Below are 18,829 nucleotides of genomic sequence, written 5' to 3' on the forward strand. Positions count from 1 at the left end.
TATTTAGTACTTAAGCCTACATAGTAAGCTGATGCATGAGGTGCCCCCTTGGCAATATATCACATCACTAAAGGTTTACACATCAAATAATTTTAAATCCTACATACAATATGTTTTTGTGTTGCACATGGAAATACGGTAAATGCTTGTGTAAAGTGTATATGTGTGGTAAAATAGTGTAGGCTATGTATAAACTTTCAGTGATGATATGACACCTATTTTTGATATATTTCCAAAGGGGCACTTATTACTTAGATTACTACTTAGGCTGATGTACTGCTTAGAAGTTTTTAGGAAACGCAGGGCAGTGCAGTCATCTCTAGAAAGCCTGCAATAATTGCTTGGTCCACTGTCACCTTATCAAACCGCAGGTGTGCGATATTTTTGGAGTATAGGTGTGGTCCACTGTCGCTGCCGTAGCCACTTTAAAGTAACACCAGTTAGCTTTTACGATATTAAAACAATGTTTCCAAAATCGTTTCAGTGGTACACGAAGGCACTTCTGAATTCACTTTGCCACCCTCAGTATGCTGTAGCTGCAATAGATGCAGTGTAAAAAAAAAAACTGCCCTGTGCAGTGCTAAGAAATTTCATTTAACCCATTGATGCCTGATGTTGCGTTGCGCAACATAGGCCCTGGTGCCTGGAGCTGCATTACGCAACATTCAGACTCATGAGATTTGATACAACTTTATTAAAAATCTATGTTTGTTTGGGATGAATGAACACATTCTAATGAAAGATGTGGGTCTTAGCGTTTAAAAGCAACTTAGTGCATATTTGTATGTGCTTCAGAAGCTGAGATATTTAGGTTTTCATAGGCTGAGGGCAGCTTTTCTTAAAAAGGGCTCAGGCATTCAGCACCCTTTTTTGCAGGTGCCTTAGGTGTCAATGGGTTAATACACATTTTAGTCATTAACACAGCACTGAATCTAGTAGCTCTCCAAAATGTTTTCCTACTTTCTCACAGAAATGATCAGATTTATCCTCGTAATCCCTTATGTAGTATTTAGCGAGACAACAAGTAGTAATATGGTAAGATTTATTTTCTTTTTTTTGTTGAATGTACTGAACCTGAGGTGTTGTTGTTCACTCTGACTCACTCTGACGATCCTATTGGCTTGTTTCCACAGGGTTCCAGAACAGCCTCCACCCTATCAGCAGCCACCTTGGCCTCCCTGGGCGGAGGGTCGTCACGGAGAGGAAGCTGCGACACCTCCATTTCAGCAGACACGGAGGCATCCATGAGAGAGATGAAGGTACAACACCCGCCCATCTTCACATTTGTACATCACCTCCACCAGAGGTGTCCAATGCAAAACTAGAAGTAAATTCATGGCCAGAGGTGTAGTCTACGTAGAACGCAGATATACAGAGTATACCCACTTCTAAATTTCTGGGATTTCAGTATACCCACTTAAAATTGATTGATCCATTATTTAGAATAGGGCAAACATAAACAGTATACCCACTTCAAAAAATGCTCAAATATACAGTATACCCACTTCAAAAAAGTAGACTACACCACTGTTCATGGTGTAAGTGCAACGCTAGTACATGATATTGCCTTGCTGTTACACCAGTTACAATGAGGTAGCTAGACTGTTGTTACTGGGGAAAAAACGAAAAACCAAAAAAGAAAATCTGCCACAAATGTGATCCAACAAGCACAGAATCAGCTGATTGTAAAGTAACTGACTGTAGATCAGTTACTCTGTGAAGTTAGCTACAGGATGCTAACAAAAGTGGTAGTGTTTTTTTTCAGCTCTAGTTTTACTTTGACATCCCTGACCATCAGGCATGTGTAATGGCTCAAACCGAAGCCTTTGGTGTATTTAATTAACTCTTTGAAGCTCAGGTCATTGTTGATGCAAAAGGAACAAAGAACCAAGAAAGAGTATGCTTATGCCTCTGACAAGAGCTCTCTCAAACTTATCATGAAAACAATTGTGATAAGAACTGATATCTGATGATTTTGGAAAACAGGCTTGAGTAGGGCATTTTTCTAACACAGTAAAAGTGCAGTGTTAATGGCCACACTTTGTCACTGTGTGGCCATAATGTCCAGTACCGACTTTGCTTTGTGGTCACAGGCCTGAGAATATACAGTACATGGTCCCAATAGATTTACTGTTAATTCAACACTATGAGTGTTAAATCAACACTGCAATCATTATATGTACATCAATATGGTACAGTAGTGTTTCTCATCGAGGTGCTCTGGAGCCCCCCAGGGGGCAATGGGGAGTCCTTGGGGGGCGTGGAGAAGGATACAGCTGAGGGGTGGTGCTTAGTTGCCATTGGGGGGCATTAGTCTAGTCTATTTTTATTAAATGGTGTGTGTGTGTGTGTGGGGGGGGGGGTGTTAGCAGGCTTATGATGAGGTACAGGGGGCTTTGGGAGACTTATGAAGAGGTCCAGGGGGTGTTCATTCAAAAAAGGTTGAGAAACACTGTAGTAGACCAAGATGAAGTCGTAGCTGCCTGTCTGCCCCCTTCCAGGACTCATTGACGGAGGTGGAGGAGAAGTATCGGCGGGCGATGGTGTCCAACGCACAGCTGGACAACGAGAAGTCCAACCTGATGTACCAGCTGGACACACTCAGGGACACCGTCATGGAGCTGGAGGAACAGATGTGCGAGATGAGGCGCGAGTACGAGGAGAAAGCAAGGGTGGGTATCCGTGTGTCTTTGTGTGTGTGTGTGTGTGTGTGTGTGTGTGTGTGTGTGTGTGTGTGTGTGTGTGTTTGTGTGTGTGTGTGTGTGTGTGTGTGTGTGTGTGTGTGTGTGTGTGTGTGTGTGTGTGTGTGTGCGTGCGTGCGTGCGTGCGTGCGTGCGTGCGTGCGTGCGTGCGTGTGTGTATTGCTTGTGTGTTTCTGTGCATCTGTACGTGATGTGTGACATGAGGCGCGAGTATGATGAGAAAGCAGGGGTGTGTATCCACGTGTGCGGGCGCGTAGTGTGTAGGGCGTGTGTGACCTGACTTGACTCTTCAAATTCTCTTCGTGAAAACATTTGTAACAAGTTCATTTTAAAAAAAAGGTAAAACAATATTGATGTTCCTTGGTTGGACTCGCTGTGCCTGTTTGACATCAATTTTATTGTTCTGTCCCTCCCTATTAGCCTCCCATAAATAAGCCTTTGTAATGATTGAAATGGTTATGATTTCAAAATAAAATGTGTGAAAATATTGCCAATGTTCTTGTGCGGTAGGATTATGAGCGCGAGTGTCATGCGCACGCGGTTCTGAAGCTGCAGTTTGCTGAGATCAAGGAAACACTACAACAGAGTGAGGAGCTGCTGGCGGTAAGGCCCCATTCACAACACACACACACACGCACACACACACACACACACACACACACACACACACACACACACACACACACACACACACACACACACACACACACACACACACACACACACACACACACACACACACACACACACACACACACACACACACACACACACACACACACACATCAAATAACACAAGAATGTCATTTCTTTTCATCTTCTGATACTAAACTATCTTTCTCTCTCTCTTTTCCTCCGACTTATTCCTTCTTTGTCCTCCCTTCCTTTTTCCTCTCCTCTTTTTCCTGTGGTCCTTATCTGCTTCTGCGGTTGACCAGGATGCTCAGGAGATGCGGCTGAAGCAGAACAGCTATGTTAGAGAGATCTCAGACCTGCAGGAGACACTGGGCTGGAAGGAGAAAAGGATAGGGGTAATGCAGCGCAGTGGAGAGGAGTGCCTTGAACTTCTGAACGTTATCAAATCGCCTTTTATTTTTAAACTTTTTTTTACAAAGAAGCAGACATCCTGGGCTCAGAAATGAAAACCCTTGCCACTTTTTGTAGCCGCTTTGAGCTGATACTAATCACATCTGCCCCTCAACCAGGACCCTGTTTCTTGAAAGCATCACCGCAAACCAGTTAGCGACTTACTGTACTGTAATATTTTGCCAATGGGAAATTGCATTGCAATGCAACAAAGTGAGTGCTAACTGACCTCGTTAGCGGTGATGCTGTCTAGAAACACACCCCTGGTTGATAAGGTAGTTAGTGAAGTCACCTTTGGATGAGCGCAGATTAAAATGAATATCTGGCAGGACTTTTACTTTTACTTTTACTTTTACTTTCTCAGTCCAGTTTGTCCACCTCTGTCTTTATATCTGTGTACATTAACAAGTCACTTAAAACTTTCTGACCTTTTCACCTTTTTTGCTGTCTAACCTTTATTGCCTGTGCCTCTTGTTTCCAACTTCACATTTTTCTTTTCTCCTGCTCTCCTCTCACCCTCTCTTGCCTCCCTTCGTCCCTCGCCACCGGCTCTGGCGTGATACGGTGTGGCCGGCTGTAGGCCTTAGAGAGGCAGAAGGAATACTCAGACACCATGCGGGACGAGAGCCGAGCCCTCAGGCAAGAGGTGTTCAGGCTGCGGGAGGGGCTGAAGGTATCCATCACTACCAGAGAGAGAGAGAGAGAGAGAGAGAGAGAGAGAGAGAGAGAGAGAGAGAGAGAGAGAGAGAGAGAGAGAGAGAGAGAGAGAGAGAGAGAGATAGTGTATGCTCATGTTGCTCCTCCTCCTCGAGCTTAATAAATGAGTTTTTCCAGCCATTCTCTGATTCTGTTGATATTACTTCTTCACATGAATCACTGAACCGAATTGGACCAGTTGGTACCATTCAGCTTTTGGTACCATCAGGTCCAATGACACGTGCTAAGAAGTAAAATTACCTTACTCAGTAATTGGCTGGAAGAACAGGAGAAAGGCAAAACTCAAGTATTCAACTAGATGAGAGGAGTAAAAAGAAAAAAATGGTGGACTGTTCCTTTAAGAGCGCAATATAGGCCAAAGGTACTCAGTTGACTAAGAAGATCTGAATTCTCTGTGCCAAACTCCATGGGCTATATATTACTTTAATCGCATTAAGTTTGATGGAGCATAGCGATGTTCTTTGATGTCCACTTCAAATCCGGAGACTGACCAGAGAAGAAAACTAATTACTACCACAGCATGTAAAACACAGAACATTTCCTTTCTTTAACAGCTGTCTCAACCTTTGACATCAAACATACAGTATTTGCTTCATCAGAATGTGGTTTCTTTCACATTGTGCAATGTTTCGGCACGTTGTCACATTAAAAACTTCTTTATACAACTCGAGAGTGTGCGGCACTTCTCTCCTCCGGCAAGTGTTTTACTGGTTGCCAGCACCTCTTTTTCTGGTGTGCGTTTTGCATCTCCACTCATCACGGGTGACTGTTCTGGCATTTAGAAATGATGTGCATCAGGTTATTGAAGCCCTTGGGTCTCTGCATTTCCCTTTAGAAACATGGGGTCATGCTCACCCCTGAGCCGACAACCAACGGGGACGCGGGAGAGGGTGCGATAGACGGTCATGTGACCTCAGAGATGGCCTGCCAGCTGGATCCGGACAGCGTCATACCGAGCGCTGACAGCATATTAGGTGAGATATGATTTTGGGTGTTGTGTCTCGTTTCTTTCTGTCTGATGACATGTTTTACATGTATAGATCACATCCACCACAACCATTTTTGTCCCTCAAAATTTTTTGTTTTTTAATTTTTTTGTTTTTATTTTACCAAAGGCCTAATTTTGTCAACGCTGTCTCAGGTTTCATTTTCGTTATTTTGACGTTTTTTTTTTTCAGGTGATTCAAGACAGCATAGTACTAAACCCTCACAGTGTGTGTGCAATGTGTTTGCGATTCTAATCAATACTTTCACCATAATTGTTTTCAAATCAATTATTTAACAATTTACATAATTAACTTTCTGTCCTTCAATCACCGGATATCAAAGGATGGAAACCTGATTTCCTGATCTGCTTTTTGTCTCTGGAGTGACTCCTTGATCTTTCAGACAAGCCAATCAAAAACATGACTACAATGTGTTTTCTGCCTCTCTTCAAACATCTCTCAATGATTTTCAGGAATAGGTCCATACTGCCTGGCTTGCAGTAGGGAAGTTGGTGGAGGTCTGGACGTGTGGCGTGAGGTCACTCATGCCTTTGACAACAGTTTCCATGGTGACCCTCAAACTCTTCAAGTAGAACCAGAAGAAGAAGAAGAAGAAGAAGAAGAAGAAGAAGAAGAAGAAGAAGAAGAAGACGAAGAAGAAGATGAAGAAGAAGATGAAGAACCAGAGGAGGATGACCTGCCACAGCCATCAGCCACTCACGTCAACGAAGCAGACGTTCACGAAGAGGAGGTAGAGACAAACACACAAGGCCTGGAGACACTTCCGATTCAAAACACAGAGGAAGGTCACAATCCAAGACGTGTCGAAGAGGAGGAGGAAGAGGAAGAGGAGGTGGAGGAGATCGCACCTCCTAATGTAAACAATGATTATTTGAATGTGGAGTGTGTGACAGAGGATTCTGTGGCTATCCTTCAGAGCACAATCGAACACTTGGAGCCTAATACATCTGACACGATCGATGAGGAAGAGCAGGAAAGCTTTGAATTTGTAAGCAATGATACCAATGATGAATTTCATGAACAGGAAAAAGCAGCACAGGAACAGCAAGAGTTTGAAGAACAGACAGCATCTACTAATGAATTAGAGGTCATTCAAAACTCCATGAATACCTCAATAAAAGATGAAAGACACTGCACTGATGCAATATCGGCCAATTCAAATACACTGACTGAATACACTCCCACGGCCAATAGTGCAAATACACAAAACCAGGCAGAGGAGAGCTCACAGCCCGATAACGATGACATCATCAAGGATGTCTCAGAGGATACCCCCATGTCTGAATCCTACAGTCATGAACAAGAGCCAGTTTCAGATGATAACACATCAGTTTCAGATACACATACCAAAGACACTCTTCCAGAAAAGGATGAGCTATTACAAACCATAGTAGAAGCTGTTACATGTGCCTGCGTCGACCTACAACACGTGCCTTCCCCTGATGACATAACTGTGTCTGTACCAGCACATGAAAATGAAAGCAATTCATGTGAAGACAAAGAAATTCCTGAATCAAGTCACACAGCCACAGGTCCTGTGCCTGAAACCAGCACCGCAGAGGAACGTGCTGACACGGATGCAAATACCAGCATGAATAATGGACATACTTTAGAATCCCCTCATGAAGAAGCATTGCAGCCGGGTTGCGTCATGCATGAAACAACCCCAGAACAGGAGCAGCTGCTGGAGCCTATTTCCGTCCTAGATAGTGTGACACAAGAAGCCATTAGTAATATCAGCAGCAGCACAGAGGCAGACAGGCCAAGAGAATGTAATATGCTTTTCACAAAGAGTGCATTGACATCTCTGCTTTATCTTTCACACTTCCGTGATGAAGAAAGAGTCGACTCTCAAGCTGGTGGCATCGGCTGTCAGGAGGTTTCACCTGAACTGGAAAAATTAAAGGATACAGCATTGGATAGTGCAGAAACAACAGAGGCTGTCAGGAATGAGGAAATGAGGAATGAGGAAATATCTGTTGCTGAACAAGATCCTGAATCTCTTCCAAAGGTGTCACAGGATGTCGTTGACATTGATGCTGTGGATGAGCAAGCAGAGTTTAGTGAAGAGGAAAACAGACAGAGTGAGGCTCCTGCGTGTGCTGCAGAGACATCAGTCGGCACAGAGACAGCATCTAATCAGGAGACAAAGTTCAGTATGTGGACTCCACACGATAGCGAGACGACCCCATTTACAGAGACTGAGGCCAGTGCGGAGACAGAACTGATCATTGCTGATGGAGACTTCAGTGTGGAAACACAACCCAGTGAAGAGACAACAGTTACAGACATAGAAGTGAATGTGGAGACAGAACCTATTTCAGAGACAGAATCGAGTGTAACACAACCCAATGAAGAGACAACGTTGCTGACAGAGAACAAATCAGTCGTGGAGACAACATTGATCGCTGAGACAGAACCAAATTCGGAGGCTAAAACCAATACAGAAACAGAAAGCGGTCATGAGGCAACACTTATTACAGAGACAGAATGCATTACAGACACAACATCTATTCTCGAGACAGAAGTGAGCATGGAAACAAAACCCAGTGAAGAGACAACAGTTGCAGAGACAAAACTGAGTGATTCGAGAATGGCCATTGCAGAGACAGAACTGATTCTAGAGACACCTTTTGGTGAGACAGAGGAAACACAACCCAGTGAAGACAAAACAGTTACACACACAGAACACAGGGCAGAGACAGGGCCTATTTCAAAGGCAGATTCCAGTGTAACACAACCTAATGAAGAGACCAAACCTATTATGGACACATCACTGATATCTGAGACTGAAACACAACCCCGTGAAGAGACAACAGTTACAGGGACAGAACACAGTGTGGAGAGAGACCCCACTGCTGAGGCAGAATCCAGTGATGAGACATCAGTCTGTACAGACACAGAATCTAGTATGGAGATGGCGGGTATTGCAGAGATAGAACTCAGCGTAGAAACAGAACCTAGTTTGTGGACAGAAGCAACGATACAGCGAGATTCTAATTTTGAGATGGCGCGCATTGCAGAAATTGAACTCAGTGTAGAAACACAATCCAATTTGCAGACAGAACTTGCAACACACCCAGAACCCAGTTTTGAGATGGCACGCATTGCAGAGATAGAACTCAGCGTAGAAACACAACCCAGTTTGCAGACAGAACATGTGACACACCCAGAACCTAATTTTGAGATGGCGCGCATCGCAGAGATTGAACTCAGTGCAGAAAGAACACTTGATAGAGGGACACAGCCCATTGTAGAGACAGAACCGAGTCTTGAAATGGGACAAATTGCAGAGATAGAACTCAGTGTGGAGACAGAACCCACCATGGACACATCAGTGATTACAGAGACAGAACCCCATTTTGAGATGGCCCGCATTGCTGAGGTAGAACTCAGTGTGGAGACGAACCCCCTTGTGGAACCAACACTCAACACAGACACCGAAGCCAGTTTTGAAACAGCAGCCCTGCCACAGCCAGAACGCAGTGGGGAAACAGATCCTCTTAATGAATCACAACGACTCACAGACACAGAAGCCAGTTTTGAAACGGCACCTCTTCCAGAGCTAGAACATACCGGGGAGACAGAACACAGTGTGGTGTCAACATTGATTACAGCGACAGGATCCTACGTGGAGACAGACCAGGGGGCGGAGACAGAACTTGGTGTCGAGGAGGTAGAGCTCAGCAACGAGACAGCTCCGGGACCTGAGGGGAGAGGAGAGGGTGACTGTGTAGAGAGCAGATCCAATGGAGTACACCTGGGAGATCCGGTGGGGATACTGCAAGAAGATAAATCTCTCACTGCAGACATTCCAACAGCGAAGGACAACACGCTTGCAGCTGCACAGGCCCCCTCCTCTGGAGTCCACAGAGTAAGCCGCAGCACACAGACAGAGAATGAGGACGCTACCGCAGAGGAGGAGAAGCAGAGTGTGCATCAGGAGGCCCAGTCCAAGTTAGCAGACAAAGACACAGAGGAATATCCATCTCTTGGAAGGGAAGACGGTCCAGCAGATTCCCAGACTGCTCTTGAGAGCCTGTGTGCAGAGGACAGACTCCAGGAATGCAGCAGCAACACTACCGACACTCGCTCTGTCTCTCCACCCAGTCTAGAGACAGGCTCTTTTACTCATAGTGGGGTACAGTTCACCGACTCTACTCAAAGTGGGGAGGGTACTTCAGGGGGTGCAACCGCCTCTGCACATGGAGGAAGCTACACACAGGAAGAGATCTTAATAGTGAGAGGGGCAGAGGTGACGCTCGGGGACAGTCGTGAGGAGCCGGACGTGCTACAAAGCTGCTATGTGGCTGCGCACATGGACTTTGAGATTGTGGATATAGAGGAAGTACAACAAGCAGCCGCCGCTGCTCCTGCAAGGCCCGTGGAGGAGATTTTGAAAGATGGCCTGACAGGGAAAGGACTCAAGAAGGAAAAGTTCAAGATTAAGCGAAAAGGGGACTGCAAGATTTCATAGTCTTTAGACCTCAGTACCTCAGTGCACACAAGCCACTTTACCTCAATATGTACTGTACAACAGATACAAACACAAGATGACACACAGTTTTCCCTCCATCTCACAAAATAAAGCATCCCAGTGTTTTTGTAAACCCCATAGCCCTCTTTTCACAGGTTTGCACTGTAGGATAAGAGATGAGCAGAAGTGTCAGTACTAAAAATAGAAATCCTGCCATATGCTCAGTGGGCCCTCAATAGGTGACTGAGTTAATTGTAGTATAGCTGATCTATTCACCTTGAGTATGTTTTTTTTTTTTGCTTTTTCAACCTTTGTTACCATTTCAGATTAAGGACATGACTTCAATATTTGAAGATAGTTTTGTAATATATTATAATAACAGAAGGGACCTGGCTGATGAAAGCCAAAGGAGCATAGGAGATACTGTGGGAAGGAGGAGGGGTATAGAAGACATAGCATGGACTTTTCTAGCAATGGAGAGATGCAGGCCAGGCAGGTTTACAGTCAGAACGTTTACAGGAGGTAGAGACAAAGAAAGGGGTGCATTTCTCAAAACCATAGTTGTTTGTTTGCAATGCAATTTCTCATTGGCAACTACACAAGTTGCTAACAGGCCAACAGCTACGCTTTCGAGAGATACATCCAAGGTATGTAGTAATGAATAGTGTGCAGAAAGAGTCGGAAGTTGGAAGTTGGAAGAGATATGTGGATGCAGAGAAATATATGGGAAATGAAGTTACGTAGGTAGATACTGTGAGAAAAGGGGGATAAGGGATAGTGTTTGATTGAGACAATTGTGCTGAATCTAAAATGTTAACTGTGTCGCTACGTAGTGCACTCTGTAGTGTTGAGAACAATTCAACTCGTGCCATGTGTAGTAAGGTATGTAGTGAACAAAGAAACAGTTTAGTCATGGCCTTCTGAAGGGAATAATTGAAAAGAAAATAAGGATGCAGACCTGTATATGTATGATGTCAACATGATCTCTCTAAGTGATGCTGTTACCCTACTGCATGATGTGACTTAATAAAATGCAATTTTAAATTTAGTAATGTATACAAGATGCCATAATATGTTCCACTGCTGTATTATTTTCAGTGGGTTTTTTTTTTTTTTTTTTACTTTTCTTAACGATCTTAAAAATAAGGCCTATGCTCCAGACTAAATCCTAACAGCTTTCCTGAGCTGAGAAAAGACTACTTACTACCTACGTATTACTGTGAACATTTCTCATCAGAATTATGAAATGGTGGTAACAATATATTTTAGTGTTACATCTTAGAGCACTAATACATACCTGTACAATGTTATTCCCTGTATAAATAACTTGTAAGGCATGTACTAGGCAAAATCAAACATTTGTTATGTATTCGCAAATGTCTTGTTCATGCACAATTAGGGATTTATTACCAATATAAGCTTAGTAAGGACCTAGTGGGCCTTGTTCGCTTAGTACATGCCTTACAAGTTACTTATACAGGCATTAACAATGTATGTATTAGTGCTAATAGATGTAACACTAAAATGTTACCGAAATGGTTTGCCAGTCACCAATGTGTTCTTTGCAGCCATCCAACAGTGTGCCTGCATTCGCACACATTTGCGTTTGATATACTGATTTTGAATAAATGTGGAACACCCTCTTTCATTCTTTTTATTTTGTATTTAATATATTCAATTTCTCATGTCATCATTGTAGCTCCAACCATTTTGTCCCGTTTCTTTTGGCAAGGCCATGTCACCGCTTGATTTCTACCTTAATTAGGCTAAAGCCTGGTTCAGACTCCTCCTTCAGTTGCAGGACACGTACTGTCAGCAGAGGGAGGCGGAAGATCACGTCCCCAAACAGCCACCACGCACCCCTCTTTAGAGCTGAAACGACCCCTTGCAGACACACTATGTGTTGGGTCATGGACGTGTGTTACTAATGTGTGTTATACCACAAACATTAATATTATTTGGCGTTCACTGTGTTTAACTCTCATCATGTTTTTTTCTGTTAATAAACTATTTAATGATAAGTGTGTCTTGTGTTAATTAGAATTGCTATCTGTCATAAACAATAAATGCCTTTTATGCTTTGCAGAAATCCGACTAAGAAAGCTAGTGGAAGAAAGAGAGACTTTAGTGGAGCAGGTAAGTTTCAACATCATAGTAATAATAAAATTGGAGGAAAACAAAGCTGAAGCACAGCCATAGCACTATGTATAAAGCAGGCACAAGAAAGCATGACACTTGACAAAGAAGCCCAAACATGAATGCTCATAGTTGAGCATAATGGGGAACACTATTGCAAATGAAGAAATCATACCAATTAAAGCATTGGATGGACAGACTGTACACACAGAAAGCATGATGACAACCGTGAACAGAGAACATGAAACCAAACACTTTGAATATGCAAAAGGCCAAACCTGTGTGGAAATTAAAAGGCCAAAGTCAGTGGACGTTACATTTTCACTGATGATCTTATAAATAGATATGTTATGCGTCTATTCCCGCAAGCATATTTCTGATATAAACACATAAAACAGGGACAATACAGATGACACTTGTGCTCCATCACACGTGTCAGTCAGGTGCACCCACTGTTTCAGTACTATTTTTAATGTAATAGTGATAGACCCGCCAATTTTTTCTTCATCTCTAGGTTAAAGGTAGCAGTGTTGTACCATTTGCACAACTTTTATACAACCAGTGGTATTACTAAAGGGTAACTATTACCTGTCATCCATGATCATATCTGAAAAGGGAGCACTGCATTGTGTTGGACAATAACAATATTTGCAAGCTATGTTATTATTGTTGCCTGTATATGGCAGGATAACTACACAGTAAATTTAGAGAGTGAAATTAACATCTCATCTTCTACAATGTATTTGGTCCAAGAGTAGTCTCTCAGTGTTGAATTAACACCACATTTTTTTGCTGTGTACAGACGAAAATTAGCAATTATGCTAATACAGGAAGCGTGCCATTCTATCACACAAAAATCACTCACACCAATACAACATTTTAATAGTGCTGATAAAAATGTGCTCTCACAGGTCAGAAAACTAAAATCTCAGCTGGAACACCAGACCCAGAGGAACGGCACTGAGGATGGGACCAGCACAGACGAGGAGCTGATCCAAAACGGCATGGACCCACACATCATCGACCTGCAGAGTAAGAAACACATTGCCTGGTTCACAAAAAAACATATCAGAAATTAGATATACTCTGGAGAGCGCCTACTGAATTTCTCTCAGGGGAGTTGTGGTTTACAATGTCCAACGGCCGTTTATTGGCCATATGTCTATGTAGCCCATAGCGAATCGTGTCGGTTGTATTCAAACAAACTGCAAGCTTCCATTTGTCGAGCAATACACACCATCGTCTTTACAGCCCTCGCCGCTCTCAAACCAGCTCCCTTCCTCAGGCTAGCGCTTTGGAACGGAACGATTGTACAAAGTAGCATGAAATTTCCCAAGCTAAGCAACACACCTGGACCACGTCCAAAATGAGGACTTGTTCAGTACATGTAATAGGGCACTATAAAAGGAATAACTTAACCCATTGACGCCTAAGGCACCTGCAAAAAAGGGTGATGAAAGCCTGAGCCATTTTTAAAAAAAGCTGCCCTCAGCCTATAAAAACCTAAATTTCTCAGCTTCTGAAGCACATAAAAATTTACATTTAAACACTAAGACACTCATCTTTCATTAGAATGTGTTCATTCATCTCAAGCAAATGTAATAAAGTTGTCTCAAATCTCATGAGCCTGAATGTTGCGTAATACAGCTCCAGGCGCCAGGGCCAATGTTGCACAACGCAACATCAGGCATCAATGGGTTAAACGCTTACAGCCCATAGTACAGGGGTGTTCAATTATATTTCAACGAGGGCCATTTTTTCAAATTCCTCCCAGTAAAGGGGTTGAACTATACATATGTATTACAGTGCCCTCCATAATTATTGGCACCCCTGGTTGAGATGTGTTAAAAGCCTTAAAATAAATTCAGTGTTTATTGCAGAAGAATACTGTCACACTGAAAATTTTAGGAAAATGTAGCCTTCAACTCAAATGAATTGTAGGAAAATAAAAAAAATCCCTGACTAAAAAATAATTCTTTTTCATTAAATCACCTGTTCCACAATTATTGGCACCCTTAACAATTCCCAGGAAATAAATATAATTGAAGCATTTCTGTCATTTCTACAGTAGTTTACAAAGTTTTCCAGAGTATGTAGGAACATTTAATTAGTAATTCATCACTTCCTGCTTCCCTGGGGTATAAATATGATGTGACACCGAGGCCATTTCTCTTATCCACTCTTAAACATGGGAAAGACAAAGGAACACAGCATACAAGTGAGGCAGATGTGCGTCGACCTTCACAGGTCAGGCAGAGGCTACAAGAACATTGCCACTCAACTGCAGCTGCCCATATCTACTGTGAGAGGAATAATTAAGAAGTTCAAAACAACTGGAACAGTGGTAAACAAGCCTGGACGAGGACCCAAGTTTATTTTGCCACCACGCACAGTGAGGAGGATGGTAAGAGAAATCAAAAGATCTCCAAAGCTCACTGTTACAGAATTACAACAAATGGTAGCATCCTGGGGTCACTAAGTCTCCAAATCAACCATCAGGCGCTGTCTACACGCCAACAAGCTGTTTGGGAGGCATGCACGGAGAAAACCTTTCCTCACCCACAATCATAAACGCAAACGTCTGGAGTTCGCCAAGCGGTATTGGGGCTTCAACTGGGACCGTGTGCTTTGGTCAGATGAGAAAGATTGAGCTTTTTGGCAACAAAGTGGGTCTGGCGTGCCACGAAAGATGCGCATGCTGAAAAGCACCTCATACCCACTGTGAAGTATGGGGGTGGGTCAGTGATGCTGTGGGGCTGTTTCGCTTCCAAAGGCCCTGGGAAGCTTGTTAGGGTGCATGGCATCATGAATGCTTTGAAATACCAGGACATTTTAAATCAAAATCTGTTGCCCTCTGCCCGAAAGCTGAAGATGGGTCGTCACTGGGTCTTTCAGAAAGACAATGACCCTAAACATATGGCCAAATCTACACAGAAATGGTTCACCAGACACAAAATCAAGCTCCTCCCATGGCCATCTCAGTCCCCAGACCTCAACCCCATTGAGTACCTGTGGGGTGAGCTGAAGAGGAGAGTACAGAGGAGAGGACCCAGGTCTCTGGATGATTTAGAGAGATTCTGCAAAGAGGAATGGCTGACGATCCCTCTTTCTGTCTTTTCCCATCTTGTGAAACATTATAGGAGAAGATTAGGTGCTGTTTTGTTGGCAAAAGGGGGTTGTACAAAATATTAACAACAGGGGTGCTAATAATTGTGACACACATTATTTGATGTCAAATAATTGTTTCTTTATGTGGGATTTTTTCCCCACTGAATAAATGCACTTGTATTGAAGGTTGGATTTTTCTCTTTTTTTCCATTAAGGTCCCATATTATTTAGAGAAAAATAATAATAATTGGAAGCTAAAAAACACATCTCAACCAGGGGTGCCAATAATAATGGAGGGCACTGTATGGTTGCCGACTGTCAGTGAAGAAATATGGGAGACTTCATTGAAGTGGAGGGTCTGGGGGTCATCCCCCAGAAAATGTTGCATTTCTTATATGTCATTTCCTGCATTTTAACGTCCCGTGTCCCGTTTCAGCATGATTCAGCCCATACTTTTATCTCTAAATTCCAAAAAATGATTCTGTATTTGAAGGGGCTTGTGGGGGACCAGAACCTTGCTGTCCATGGGCCGCATCTGCCATAGTATGTAATGGGCATCACAAGCTGACCTACTGAGATTTCATTGCGTGTTCTCCTCTACAGCATCTCTTCCTTATGTATGTGACTGTGAGAAGAGTAGAAGTATAGTTCTTTGAGTTGAGTTCCTTTATTTCTCCCAAAGGAAATGAATGTGAAAAGTAAAAATAAAAGGATATTGGTGCATCCTAGTACCCTATGTTGTGTGTATACTAGTATGTTGTGCACTATATTGGACAAAGCCCAAATGTTATCTCAGAGATTCTGTCTCAGATCTGTCTTGTAGTCTTTCTGCATTGTTGAGAAAGACATAATGTCACTAAGAATCTCTGGTACTGTCACATTGCTGATAATGGCCTTCAATGTTTCTACATTCTGTCTCAACATGTTTCTAATCCACAGGAGATGCGAATAGACAAATCAGCGACCTCAAATTTAAGTTGGTCAAATCAGAACAGGAAGTTACCGCTCTCGAGCAAAATGTAAGTCTTGATTAATATCTTGGATATCATGAAGTCATTTGACTCTCATTATTTTGCGTATTATGAGAAATGCTGACCATGTTTGCAGTATTACTTGCAAAAACAATCACACTTTTACAATATTTTTTGATATGTCGTCTATCTAAAAAAGAAATGCAAGGCTGCGCACTGCTGTTCATATGTAATCTTAATCAGCTGTATACCTTCTCAGAAGTATACCTCCTGGCCTAAACAAAATTTGTTGTAGGCTATAGTAGTGTTTGTTGGATACATACCGTCTACTGTTTTTTATTTCCAATATTCAAACTGTGGTCGCTACAACTAGTCAAAACAGCACAAACTGGTTAAACTAACCATAATCACAACTAGTTTGATACACAAATGGTGCAAAACTATAAAAATAGCAGGAAGTGTGGTGTCGAAGAAGCGGTTTACTGGATATTTTTGAAAACACATCAAATCGGCTTCTCGTTTATATGAATCCCGTGTATGGGGCTAAAATGCACCTGTCACAATGATGGCTTATTTTTGTCAACATGCACGTAAACAGATAAAATACAGCCGCATTTAAAAATATCCATGTACGTGTGTCCAGCACATTAAATGTCTGTGTGTTTGCCTGTAGATAATACGTCTTGAGGGGCAGGTGACGCGGTATAAGTCTGCATCGGAGAGCGCGGAGAAGGTGGAGGATGAGCTGAAGGTGGAGAAACGGAAGCTACAGAGAGAGGTGGGACATCTTTTCAATCAATCAAACAGTCAATCGTTCAATCAGTAAATGACTTAATCAAACCTATTTAGAATTGATTAATAATTATTTTTTAATCTCTTTTTATGTCAGTTCAATCCATCAATCTAGAAATCTGTCTGTCTGTCTAGTATCTATCTATCTATCTATCTATCTATCTATCTATCTATCTATCTATCTGTCTGTCTGTCTGTCTGTCTGTCTGTCTGTCTGTCTGTCTGTCTGTCTATCTATCTATCTATCTATCTATCTATCTATCTGTCTGTCTGTCTGTCTGTCTGTCTGTCTGTCTGTCTGTCTATCTATCTATCTATCTATCTATCTATCTATCTATCTCACTTCATTTTTGTTTCTTCCAACAGCTGAGGGCAGCACTGGACCGCGTTGACGAGCTGGAGGCCAGCAACACTCACCTGTCCAAGCGGCTAGAGAAGATGAAGGCCAATCGCAGCGCCCTGCTGGCCCAGCAGTAACGCCCCCCCAGGACTGATTGGTTGCTGGTAGTGAGAGGAGAGTGGGCATACTGCAGCTCCGCCCTCTGAAACCCAGTGGACTTCCTTTATCCTCTCAGTTCTAGCACATAAATAAGCTGAGAGAACGTAGATGCTCAGAACAGCCATCTCCTCTCCACCACCCCCAGGCCAGGTAGCCGATAATGCAAGCCATGTTCCAAGTACTTTGGCTCATCCAATCAAAATCAATCATGCTTTTGGAAGCTTGGGAAGGGACATCCTAGTTCCGGAAGGGACACTTGTAATATATTGAAGAGAAGAATTCCTGATGCTGTGGATGATGTCAGACTTTTTTGGTTGGTTTTAGTGGCGACAGGATGTTTTCAGCATTGGTGCACATATTTTTTGTTTCCGTGGTGGAGTTCACCTCTAGTGTAAGTAATCAGTGTTTTTTTTATTTCAGAGATGAATGACCACAGCGTCTTCACTACAATTGAAAATAACAAATAGTGGCTACTCTGATGTAACAGAATATATCTCTGGCATATCATGTGTTGGAAATCATGAACTTAGTGGAAGAGACATCGGGATGGATCTGGTCACCTCGCCCAAACCACATAGGCTACTTAAACAGCCAATCAAACAAAGGCAGCTTTCTGATTGGATGCTGGTGCTGATGGTCAGCTGAACCCCACCTTACCCAAACTCACCATTAATAGGCTCGTTCGTGACGAAGCTGTGCTGCTTTTGCTAGGCAGTGGGCATGTGCACTTTGCCAGTTTGATGCATTCTGGTTCGAAGTTTCTAACCACAATGCATCAAACTGGCAAAGTGCGCATGCTCACTGCTTAGCAAAAGCAGCACTGCTTCGTCACGAACAAGCCTAATGTGTGGGGTGGAAAAGGGCATAATTTGAGGCATATTCCTACAGGGTGGTTTGGTGACTAACCCAGCCGAGTTAACCCAGAGTGAGTCATGAGATATCTAGTAGAAGCAACTTGTAGGTTCCTTCTACTATCAAAATAAAGCCACAGGCCTTGGCTATTACGAGAGTTACGACGTGCTCTGTGTTCGTCACATAACCGGGTATTCTATGCCCACTTGGTTATCAATCAAGCAGTTGCTACCCCAAACAAAACACTTAATGTTTGCAGACTTTTTGTTACCATGTCAGGATGTCAAAAGGAAGACGTTACTTCCAGTAGAAAAAAAGGGAAATTTTGGATGGGAAACAAAACTTTGCTGGTATTGCAGCACTTTTTAAATCTGTGTGTGTGCCTGTTTTTACACGAGTGTTTATTTTTGCATTTGTATTAAAGTCCCTTGTTTTTTGTTTACTTTTTTGTTCGTTTTTTGTCATCAAACTGTGATGGCACT

At 42.8% G+C, this 18,829-nt stretch overlaps 1 protein-coding gene across 1 annotated transcript in view; it reads left to right on the top strand.

Moving 5' to 3' along the window:
• lrrfip1b (leucine rich repeat (in FLII) interacting protein 1b) overlaps positions 1 to 18,252 on the top strand; it is a 54,081-nt gene extending 35,829 nt beyond the window's left edge. Inside the window, exons 12-22 of the mRNA XM_063211771.1 lie at positions 1,134 to 1,259; positions 2,502 to 2,672; positions 3,213 to 3,305; positions 3,641 to 3,733; positions 4,369 to 4,461; positions 5,341 to 5,479; positions 12,076 to 12,125; positions 13,037 to 13,157; positions 16,173 to 16,252; positions 16,878 to 16,982; positions 17,363 to 18,252. Coding sequence (XP_063067841.1) covers positions 1,134 to 1,259; positions 2,502 to 2,672; positions 3,213 to 3,305; positions 3,641 to 3,733; positions 4,369 to 4,461; positions 5,341 to 5,479; positions 12,076 to 12,125; positions 13,037 to 13,157; positions 16,173 to 16,252; positions 16,878 to 16,982; positions 17,363 to 17,473 — 1,182 coding nt within the window. The 3' untranslated portion in view covers positions 17,474 to 18,252. The remainder of the gene's footprint in view (positions 1 to 1,133; positions 1,260 to 2,501; positions 2,673 to 3,212; positions 3,306 to 3,640; positions 3,734 to 4,368; positions 4,462 to 5,340; positions 5,480 to 12,075; positions 12,126 to 13,036; positions 13,158 to 16,172; positions 16,253 to 16,877; positions 16,983 to 17,362) is intronic.
• Positions 18,253 to 18,829: the final 577 nt, after the last annotated feature.

Source organism: Engraulis encrasicolus, chromosome 12 (assembly GCF_034702125.1).
Source record: "Engraulis encrasicolus isolate BLACKSEA-1 chromosome 12, IST_EnEncr_1.0, whole genome shotgun sequence".
In the NCBI taxonomy this organism is placed as follows: domain Eukaryota; kingdom Metazoa; phylum Chordata; class Actinopteri; order Clupeiformes; family Engraulidae; genus Engraulis; species Engraulis encrasicolus.